General features: G+C 36.7%; 1 protein-coding gene across 1 annotated transcript; it reads right to left on the reverse strand.

The window, feature by feature from the left end:
• Nucleotides 1-992: 992 nt before the first annotated feature.
• LOC133823236 (WAT1-related protein At5g07050-like) lies at nucleotides 993-3,747 on the reverse strand. Its single transcript, XM_062255897.1, has 6 exons — nucleotides 3,424-3,747; nucleotides 3,245-3,307; nucleotides 3,041-3,157; nucleotides 2,516-2,930; nucleotides 2,258-2,409; nucleotides 993-1,592 (listed from the first exon to the last, which is right to left on the reverse strand). The coding sequence occupies exons 1-6, from the start codon at nucleotides 3,627-3,629 to the stop codon at nucleotides 1,250-1,252; spliced, it is 1,296 nt and encodes a 431-aa protein (XP_062111881.1). The 5' UTR covers nucleotides 3,630-3,747; the 3' UTR covers nucleotides 993-1,249.
• Between the last annotated feature and the right edge of the window lie 7,739 nt (nucleotides 3,748-11,486).

Consider the following 11,486-nt stretch of genomic DNA (forward strand, 5'->3'; position numbering starts at 1 on the left):
ATTGGGTCGCGGTTCCATTTCAATCTCGTGTGTTCTTGGAGGCTGTTCCATATTTGGTGTCGGGTTTCGTCACACTTGTTGGCGTGGTTCGTATCACTAGCTAAGTAAAGTTCTTGGACTCTACAAAATTGCACTTTTTCAACCAAATTTGAATTGAGTAAATAGCTTTGACTGAGTCCTATAACGATTTCAAAGCTGCTGGCAGACTCTGGGATTTTCAAATATTACTCTTAATAAACTATTCCTCAAAAATTATTAATTTCTCAATAAACATGCACATGACAAGTGTCATTATCTTATTGGGTCTATCTAAACCTTATAGTGTAATAAATATCATCTTCATAATCAGCTATATTAATCAAACCTTATGTTATAATTAATATTCTTAAACTATAGGTTAAACTTTTTAAATCTACAAGTGTTGCTACGAGTGTCCAACTAAGTCCCGGCTTGAACCAAAATCCACAGTAATAAATATATTACAACTACTACTAGCTATTACTATTACTACTACTATCTAACTAGCCAAGTAAAGTTCTTGGACTCTACACTTGCATTGGAGATACCCCAGCTATTACTTGGCGGTTGCAAATTTTCAACCATTGGATACCTCGCCTACCGGTGCCCCGTTTCGTCTACTCTAGCCATATATGATCACCATTTCTTTGTTTTTCCTTCTATGTAGTAATGTAATTTGGGCCCCACTCACTTTCTTCCCAACCAAACATCTCATTTTTTTTTCATTCCTTTTTTCTCTTCTAAACTTTCTCTCCTTCCTCTTTTTTTCCATGCAAAACATAGGCTAAATTTTGTATCATATTTTGTAAAAATATGTACTGTGCAAATAATCACTTGAATTGAATAAGAGATAGAGAGTTCTACTCCTTCACTAGTTCGTTAAAGTCTAACAAGAACAATTTTTGGACATGAACAGTGTATATGTGGTATATAGTATAATTAATAAGTAAAACACTAATCTAAAGAAAAAAAAATAGTTTAATTAACCTTTTTGCTTTTCATTGTATTCTCAAAATATAAACTTAGATTAGGCTAACAAGTACAATAATACATACTCTCCACACACAAAAGAAAAAACATAAAGTTAAAAAGCACAAAAAAAATAAAAAAGAAGACAAGAATATAGAGGGAAAAAATTAAAAGGCTTGCCCTCCTCTACTTTCCCTTTCCTTCACTTTGATGGCCAAACTTGCAACTTTCTATTATTAGTTTATTGTCTTTGAAGTAATCTTTAAATTTTTGGGTCTTGTATTGGTAAAGCTATTACTGTGGGCTGGGGAAGTGGCACACAAATGTTTGCAGCAGGAGCTAAGGCATTGTCATTTTCGGTATTAGTTCTATTCTTTTGCATTTCAATGTCGTCGTTGTCGTTTGCTCCTTCAATGACATCTTCTCTCACAGTTTCAATTCGGAAAATATTAACACTATGATGATGATCGGGATCATGTTGATGCCCACAGGTGTTTCCTTTAACAATTTCTACAATTATCTCTTCTTCCTTCTCCTTGTACTCCTTGTATTTGCCCCAGAGAACAGAGTACAACCCCATCACAATAAGAACAGCACCAAGAATACTGCATATCACAAACGAGAGGGTAAATTTGATAAATAATAATTTATTAAGTTTTTGTTTTTTTTATATGAGTGAGGTTATTCATCCTCTACTTTTTTTTTCTGTCATGATTCTTTTTATTTATTCTTAAATATATTATTTTAATAAATCAACATAAATATTTTCATTAAATATTAAAGGATGAAAATTAATTAGTTAACATGTCCAAAATATATGATATATTAATTTATCAATTTTTAACTATAAAATAATTTTTTTAAACATTATAAGTTTTTCAAGTATATAAACTTAATATTGTAATTATACAAATTATTTTTATTTTAATATGATAATATCTAATTTTAAATTATTTATAATAAATTTAAAAATAATGATTTATTTATTTTTTTGTTCGTAATTTTTTTAAATTGATAGTGTCAATTATTTTGAATATCTTTAAACAATAATTATTTACAGAGGGTTGAATTCATTTATAATGTAGTAATAAGGATAATTTGGTAAGTGTGAATTAAAAAAATATGAGATATTTCTTTAGGAAATAAATAAAAAGAGAAAAAAAAGTTTATAGAAGCACTTTTTTTGGTGTTTACATTAAATTATTCCGAAGGAATTTATGTCTTTTTATTTTTTTTATATTTGAAAAGATTGAAACTTTAGGAAAATTACCCTCCGAGGTAAATGTTTTCCGCAAGGATGAAAGATCCCATGATAGCGACAATGATCATCATCAGAGGGCTAAATGCAGTGACAAAAACAGGGCCTCTTTTCTGCATCACTATCCCTTGAACATAGTATGCTATGCCCGATGATACTATACCCTGCATATACATATAATTATAAGTCATATTACAAATATCACACATATATATATAAAATATAAATATATATACATACATGTATGTATAGATCAAGTGAGAGACTTACAGCATAGGCAGCAGCAAGGAGATTCATGTCCCAACCAATAGACCAAGCAGAAGGCTTTTGTTCCATAACAAAGGTGACAGCAATAGATTGCAGGGTCCCCAAGAAGCACACAATTGCAGTGAGTGACAGTTGAGCAGTATATTTCCTTAGTGTCACAGCCTGAAGGATAAAGAAGGAAGCCCAGGCAAGGGTGGCTATAATGAGAAGAATGGAGCCCTTAAGCCAGTCCTTGTCAGCGGAGGCAGCGGCGGCAGCATCAGTAGCAGACGAATTGAGGTTGTGAGTTTGGTCAACCCAGAAGAAATTAATTACTTGTCCTTTGTACAATGTCATCAACATTGCTCCTGCTACCGTCACTATTGTTCCCACTAATTTTGCTTGGCATCTCACTTTTTTCATGTCTAACTTCTCCATCCTTTTTTATTATAAGACAACACAACAAAAAATATATATATATTAATATTAATATTTAAAAACCAACGAAATGAGAGAGGAGTTGTGGCTTGTTAGAATTGCTGATGTTACCGGCAGAGAACAGCCATGACAAATGTCATTGCTGGGAGCATGTTGCTCATGGCACAGGAGAACGTAGGAGATGTGAACTTTAGCCCAGCATAGTAGAAGTTCTGATCAATCACAGGCCTGTTGTAATGGGAAACAAATTAACATGAGGAAAAATTCACTACGTGTGGTGATCGATGAAGCTTCTTTAAGATTTCTTGTGCTTACCCAAGAAGGCCCAGAACGAAAAGCTGGATAAAAATTGGAAAAGTGATCTTGGGTCTTACTTTTCTGCATAAACAAAAAGGTGGGTTTCCTTCAAAATTGAAATTTCAGCCAAAATTAAGCAACGAATGTGATGGTAAATATATGTTGTATAAACTAGCATAAATGCTTAGTTTTTTTACCTCTCGAGAACTAGTGCGAAAGGAGCAATAGCGGCCGTGGCAAAGGCGTGCCTGTAGACAACAAGGACGTAGTGGCTCATTCCCCTGTTGAGGGACACTTTGGTAATTATGTTCATCCCAGCATAGCCGAACTGAAGAGAGATCATAGCTATGTATGGCTTAGTCATTTGAAAGAAATTACTAAAGCATCCAGTTTTCCCTTCCATTTTTGTTAATTAATTATTCCCTATGAATAAAAATTTAATCAAAGTGGAAAAAAAAAAGAATAAGAAGAATAAAGGTTAGAGAGTAGAGGACAACACTTGCAAGTTTTCCTTTGATGTGTTTCCTAAGTAAAAAAAATGGGAGAAGGTCCATTATTTATAGGCCACATCTGGATCAACTTGAATATTCCAAAACTAGCTCTGTTTATCAAGAGTTACGTCAATGTGGGTAACACGTGGCAGAAGGGTAGAGGATTGTGCTTGGGTGAGAAATCAGGTTCACAATTATCGTTGCTGATGCCATTTGCGGGCCTAACCTGGTTCGCCAATTGGTGGGCCCTGGTCTCCACTTATCGGCCCATTCTAACTTAAGCCCGGCTTTCCGACGCGGCATTCCGACGAATAATATCCTCTCATTTTTATCAGCACTAGTGCTAGTGTGAATATATAAAACGTTGAAAGAAAACCTATATTCTTCATCATCACTCAACTAAAGTTGTAAAATTAGATCGTAATTGTGTAATAATTTGTTCTCTTAGGACTTACTGGACTTTTTGGTGTTAATTTTATTTGATCATGAGAACGTTACGTACTACACCAATAGCTTATTACTAAATAACAAAAAAAAAAAGCAAAAGAGGGTGCTCGTAAATGGTACATAACTTCTATACGGCGTTTATAGACTCAGTACATGAAATAATGTTGCACATTACGTGACAAATGTTAAGGTAGATAAACAATATGCTTAACATAAATAATTAAATATATATTCAGTGGAAGCAAGTGATTAGATGAGCCAATAATAACTAAGTACAAAACTATAATATATATCTATATAAATATATTTATATGAATAATGGCAGGGGCGGGTATATATATATATAAAGATATTGTTTTAGTATAATAAGTGACAACACTTACTAAAGCTAATAATTTTTACCCTCTATTTTCTTAATCTAAAGAAGAAAGGTAGGGCAAAATAAAGCAAAATATTCGACTTTTTCTATATATGTACAATTCTATATATATATATATATATATATATATACTACTCATAGATATTTACTTTAATATGAATTATTGGATTAAGATCAGTATATGGTACATATTTATAGTTGTTGATTAATATTTCTAAAAATAAATCTTGTCTCAATGGTTACTACTCATAAATGAGTACTAACAATTATGGTGATATAACGATATAATGACTTAGTATAGCAAGTCACCAACAGGAAAATATTTTTTTTTCTACATTAATTTCGAATTTAGTTATTTTAGTTTGCCATAATTAATGTTGTTTCCAACCAATGAGAGACACTAGCTATATTTAGAAATTGACATGTATTTGAAAAATGAAAAGTTTACAATATTATATTTTATTTTTCATCAGGTGACTCTTCCAAAAATTTGAGAAAATCAAGATATATATGATTGCATAAGGAAGTATCCCTAAAGTCCCTGCACATCAATTACTTTACTAAGAAGAAATGTAATATAGGGTAGTTCTCTGCCCCGGTGCACCCCCTTCTTGTTTTTTAGCTTGGGAAGTCGACGCAAATTTTTTTTATGGGCATGTATATTGTAGTAATTTAGAACATCTTGCAAATTTTTGGGAAATTCTGAATAATTTACAGTATAGAAAACAAAGCCCAAATAGTTTGTTGCACGCGTGATTTTTTTTTTATGCACGTGGAATGTAACGTTTTGAATCTTATTTTTGACACTATAAATTATTTGGAATTTTCTAAAAATTTGCTGGATGGTCTAAATAACTACAATGTACACGGTCATAAAAAAATATTCGCTGAAAATACTTCTTGAGTCAAAAACATCAAGGGGATGCACTGGTGTGCCTCTTTTTGGGGTACACTGGACAATCCTCCTATTTTATATATGAATATCATAGACTAAGTAGTAGTGCAGTAAATAGCTCGTGCATGCTCAAGAATATTCCCATGCAAACTGCAACTACAAAAATTTTCTCATACACATGTGTAGTCACGATTTAACTTTAGGTGGAGCGAATTTAAAAGCAAACTTAATTTAGGAAGCAAGTAATTAATAATCTATATTTATGTCTAAATGTTTGATTAACTAATTGTCTACCAATTATCCACTTAACTAATTTACTAACACTCACATTAAGCAAACAATTTAGTGCAAACCTATGTAAATGCACAATCATTTTACATGAATCAGCAATGATTACTCTTGACGTACATTCATAGGACCTTGTTCAGAGGTGGCGCAAATTCACTAACAAATACACATAGTTATTACAAGAACTTATATAGAAAACAATTCAAAACTCCCTTTTGAATGGATTCAAGAACTGAGTAACCAACTACCTTTTTTTTAGATAAAATTGTAACGACCCAAAATTGCTAATAAGGCTTAAAGGCCTTGATTAGTGTGTCGGGAGGGCATAATTGGTATTTATATGAATTAATGATAAAATGCATGATTATGTGGCATGCGTGATTATATAATTATATGAAAATGATTAAATGCATGTTTTATGAATATTAAATATGCATGTGGGCCCTATTTAGTTTATAAGGGCATATTTGAATTTTGGGCTCGTTGAGGGCATAAATGTAATTATATGTGATAAATTGTTGAGACTACATTATTATGTGGATATATTTGCAGCATATGGCTCGAGACGGTCCTAGTGAGCATATTGACGAAATAGTCACGGCGGGAATTTATACCCGGCTCGGGGGAGCCTGGGGTATTTTTGGAAATTTAGAAAATATGTTTGGGATTATTAGACATTGAGTAAATAAATGGGACTTAATTGGATGACGGGATTTAATTGGCAAATATTAGGAACCTTTGAAGAATTAGCGGGAATTGGGAGTAAAATGACCCTTTTAACCCTAGGGGACATTTGAGGATTAAAAAACCATGGAGGGTAAAATAGTCATTTCATAGTAAGGTTATGTTCTGAATTAATTGGAATAAAGAAGAAAGACGTAGAACCTCCCTGCTCTTTGTAACGACCCAAAATTACTAATAAGGCATAAGGGCCTTGATTAGTGTGCCGGGAGGGCATAATTGGAAGTTATGTGAATTAATGGTGTGAGAATGCATGTGTTATGAGTATTGGATAAGCATGCGGGCCCTGTTTGGTTGGTAAGGGCATAATTGTAATTTTGGCCCGTTAGGGCATAAATGTGATTATTTGTTATAAACTATTGAGACCACATTATTATGTGGATATATGTGTTTGCAGCTTTCGGCACGAGGCGATCCTAGGGAGCAAGTAGCGGGAAAAGTCACAACAGGACGCGATACTTGACTTGGGATGAGTCAAGGGGGACTTCGGGTGTTAGGTGGTTATTTGGGTTATCGGGTTATGGAAATGAATAATTGGAGATATATTTGAGGTTAGGAAGCCTAGGTGGGAATACCGGGGAATTTTACCATTTTTCCCTCGGGGACGTTTTTGGTATCCCGAGTCTTGGGTTTAATTTAAGTAACTTAAGTAAAATAAAACAAAGGAGAGGAAATAGCTAGAACTTTTCCAACCGACCATTCCCTTCACACTCAGCTCAACTCTCCTTTTTCTCTCTCAAGGAAACCATGGAACCAAGGGAAGACTTGGTTGGAAACTCAAGAATTTTAGCTGGAGCTGTGGGGAGGATTTCTGTAGCAACCTGAAGGTTCAGACCAGGGGTTTAGGTGAGTATTGAATTGTGGTTTAGCTGACTTAATTCTATAGTTTTGGCTGGGTTCTAAGAGTTTTTGGATTTTGACATTAAAGATTTAACTTGGGCTAAGGCCTGAGAATTAACTCAGCAACTAGTTGGTGGGCTTGCTCTTCAGCAAAGGTTAGCTTTTCACAATAGTTTAGCATATGAATTCTGGAATTTCTGGTTGTTCTAAGAGGTTTTGGGTTTCAAAGATTGAGATGTTGTTTTGATGAGTTTCTAGACTAGGTTTCTGTTGGGTTAAGTTGTTGAAATCATGTTAGAATGTTGGGATAAGTGAACTGTGTTATTGGGATGGTTTAGGGTGGATTTGGGTGAGGTTTGAATGTTACAAATGGTGGTTTTTCTGGGTTCGCGGGACTGGGCCGCAGCTCTGTTCTCGAGTGCCGCGGCCCTTTGGAGTAAGGAAGAGCCAGGAAGGCTCTGAGATGAGGGAGCGCTGCGGCGCCACAGGGGCAGGGCCGCGGCGCGTGTCTGTGTTCAGGGAGGCCTAGCCTCTGTTTCAGGGGTGGGCCGCAGCATGGGTTTTGAGGGCCGCGACCATTAAGGGGATTTTTGGCCTTTTGGAGTTTTTAAGCATGGGAACCTAACCTATGGTGCTCAGGATCGGTCCCACTACCGTGTTTGGTGGAATTCAATGTCCCGGAGACTAGAACTCTATCCGGAAACTCTTATACAATTATTGATGGAAGTATCATGGTTGTGACTAGGTGTGCGCTTGGGCTCGGGGCAGGATCGTGCTCGGGGGTCGTCTCTCCTAATTAAAGCACTTGGAATTAAAGGTAAGAAAACTGCACCTGTATATGTGGATAGGATGGGACTAAGTGTTCCCCATATTTGTATGCATTGCTATGTGACTGTGATAAACCATGTGAGTATGTTGGGACTAAGAGTTCCCTATAACTGTATGAATGTCATGAAGTGGTATTATGCCACTGGGACATGTGATGAATGACCTAAGGGCGCCGAAATCAATACTTGCGCACAGGGCGCGGCTCGGCCACTGGTAGCTGAGGATAGCTTAATAATCACTGAGCTCGGTTAAGCTGGCTGGAGTCAGTGGGTATAACACTGGGCTTTGCCTAAGCGAGCCATAGATAGTGGATTAAATAGAGGGTGTGGCCTACGGGCATTAACCCCTAGTTGTTGCTTGACATGTATTCTATTGTTAATTGTTGTGTATGATGTGATGAGTATCTGAAGCTAGATCCTTGGTTATTGACCAATGTGCTGCATTGAATGTATGCTATGGCTTGCTGGGTGATTGATTAATGCCTTGTCAATTATTTGGTTATGCTCTGTGAATTGCTTAGCTATTAATACTGGTTATGTTATGATGTATTGTTTTCTTGCTGGGCCTCGGCTCACGGGTGCTACGTGGTGCAGGTAAAGGCAAGGGTAAGATGGTTGACCATAAGTTAGAGAGCTCTGGGGGCGAGGTGTACACTGTCTGCTGCTCGGCTGCCACGATCGAGGGATTGTATAGGGACGAGAATCTAAAACGTGTATTTTGCCATTAGAGTGGCTTGGTTATTTATTTGTTTTGGAAATTCTGTAATTACGTTATTTAAACCTTGATTTGGGATCCCACGCACGAAATATTTGTTTTAATGAAAATTATTCGTTTATAACCAAAATCTTTTTAACCTAACCTGTTTGTGTCGTTAGATTCACATTTTTATCTAAATGACTTGATTAGCAAGTCTTGCACTATTTCAAATACACAGTGGCGTTACAACTTTGTATCAGAGCGTCTTAGGTTTAAGGGTTCCTGGGGATAGGGTGGACATGTACACTCACCGCTAAAGACAAGCTCGACTTAGGGTTCTATAATTGAATATATGAGACTATATGGCTTAAGCTTTTGAGTGAAATATGAATGTATTATGTTGTATGACCATAGGGAGCATGAGAACTGATAGGGCCTGGGCCTTGACTATTGTGTGATGAGATTGAGGCGTGTTGATCAGCATTGCTGTTGCATGTGTATGAATATTTGGATAATGGTTTGCATACCGATTGTATGTGATTGACTACCTGAATTGAATTTATATGTTATGATTGTTTATTGGCTTGTAGGAAGCATGATAGAGTGTGAATATATATGCTAGTAATAAATTTGGTAGCTAAGTGATGAGGACACCAAGACTAAAGATCCAAGTCTAGTTCCAGTTGGTTTGGTGACGAGGGCGCGAGCCAAAAGACTCAGTTTAGGAGCTTGATGAGTCTTTTGCGTTTTGTCATCTTGTATTTTTTATTTAGTCTTTGTTTTTTTTTTGTGAAAAGTCAAACACTTGACTTGTGTGAGTCCAAGAGTCCTTTTTGTCTTTAATTTTCGGTTTTTATTAGGAAGACAAAGGGTTGTCTTTAAATTTCAGTTTTCATTAGGAAGACAAAGGGTTGTCTTAATTTTTCGGTTTCATTAGGAAGACCAAGGGTCTTGTTTTCATGTAATTTTCGTCCTTATAAGGACTGCCAAAAACATTTGAAAAAAATCAGATAAACTGAGTCTTTTGGCTCGCGCCCTCGTCACCAAACCAACTGGAACTAGACTTGGATCTTTAGTCTTGGTGTCCTCATCACTAAGTACGTAGAATTATGGATTATGTTTTATGTGTGCATGAATATTGTGGTTATTTGGACATGGATGTGGTTTGGTTCGGAGTGTGAACCTCAGGGCTGAGGAGCTTAGTCAGCGGTGGCGGATGAACCGCTGAACTCAGATTGTTTGCATCCATAATGGTTAAGTAGACCTGGCATCGTATTACAGGAGGGTTGCAGATGATAGTTGGGGTTGGAAACCTCCATTTTGCCCTGAAAGTCGCAGAGATGTTCGCTAGCATGTGAGTAAGCGGTGTTGGTTTAATATAAGGATACAGACAGATAAAAATATTAAATGGAAGGCTTAAGAGACGTTATCCTCCAGTTTTGAGGAAAGTTTAAGTTACCTAAGAATTGTTGAGTGGATGGGCCAAGCTAATTTCATCCTTGGTTATATGAAGATGAGAGGTCATAAATAGGGAGTTGCGCTAAGTACTTGTGGCAGAAGGATGCCAGGAAATGGTATTCATATTGAGATATTGGCATGGTGGGTTGGAAAGAACTCAGATGGTGATTTGATAAAAGAGGTTATAAAGGCATAGTTTGAGCTACGGAGACTATTAGGCTTTTAAGCTTGATTTAGAATAATAAGGTAACGACAAAGTATGTCAGTGAGTTTTGTGAGTCAGGTAATTCGGTTTGGAAATTTATTCAGGTGGGTGTAGCTAGAGAGGATGACCCATATAAGGATTAAACTCTGGAGTAGTCTCGAGCATCAGGGTCGCACCAATGCATGATATCTTCATCTGTGTTTAGGCGGTAGTGAGGGCCATGTTATTTGAGATCGGTGGAAAGAGGCATAGAGCATGAATGTCGTAGGGCAAGAGATGCAAAAGACGATACTTCAAGTGGTAGAATTCAGTAAGGACAGATTCTCGGTTATCGAGGTGGAAGAACCCCAAATAGTGCTATGGCACCTAGTTTGTGATAGGAAGGGGTCTGATTGTTAAGGTAGTCGTCAGGATGGTGACGGGAACCAGTAAGGTTGTTTGGTATACACCTGAGGTAGAGGACGCCACCTGGAAGGATGTCAGGTGAGGGCACGACTTCTACACGAATGGTTTGATATGTTAGGATGGATTTCCCATGGTTAGGGAATGGAAGACTGGAATGCCTCGTTACATTCAGAGCCCGAGGCCGGTTCCTCGAGGATGATAGTTGACAGGATAGTCCACGTTTCTAGTTATATAACGAGCTGGAAGAGTGCGGAGTGGGGAAATATCCCAAGGGAGATTCATATATAGAGAACATGCCTCAAGGATACTGTGCGAGAGGCTGAAGATATTAGTATTTGTTGGGGAGGAACTAAAAAATTCTGGCAGAGGAATTGGGATACAAGTTATCGAGAGGTTCGTGGTGAGAGCAATAGGGCTCGTCATATGGAAGCCTCGACATGAGTCAGAGTGAGAGTAAATCTATTAATAGACAACCACGGATTGTAAGGGATATCATTTGGAGTACTTCAATTGGACTGAATGGAAACTAAGCTGACCAGTAAGGAATTCTTATGGGTATACAAGGAAAGATTGGGTGTGCTTCAGGG

The sequence above is a fragment of the Humulus lupulus genome, chromosome 3, assembly GCF_963169125.1.
Source record: "Humulus lupulus chromosome 3, drHumLupu1.1, whole genome shotgun sequence".
Lineage (NCBI taxonomy): Eukaryota > Viridiplantae > Streptophyta > Magnoliopsida > Rosales > Cannabaceae > Humulus > Humulus lupulus.

Coding starts and splice junctions, on each gene's coding strand:
- LOC133823236 (XM_062255897.1), bottom strand. CDS start 3,629: ATGGAAGGGAAAACTGGATGCTTTAGTAATTTCTTTCAAATGACTAAG. Junction 2,931..3,040: donor GTCATGGCTGTTCTCTGCCG/GTAACATCAGCA, acceptor ATAATAAAAAAG/GATGGAGAAGTTAGACATGA. Junction 1,593..2,257: donor GAAAACATTTACCTCGGAGG/GTAATTTTCCTA, acceptor TGTGATATGCAG/TATTCTTGGTGCTGTTCTTA.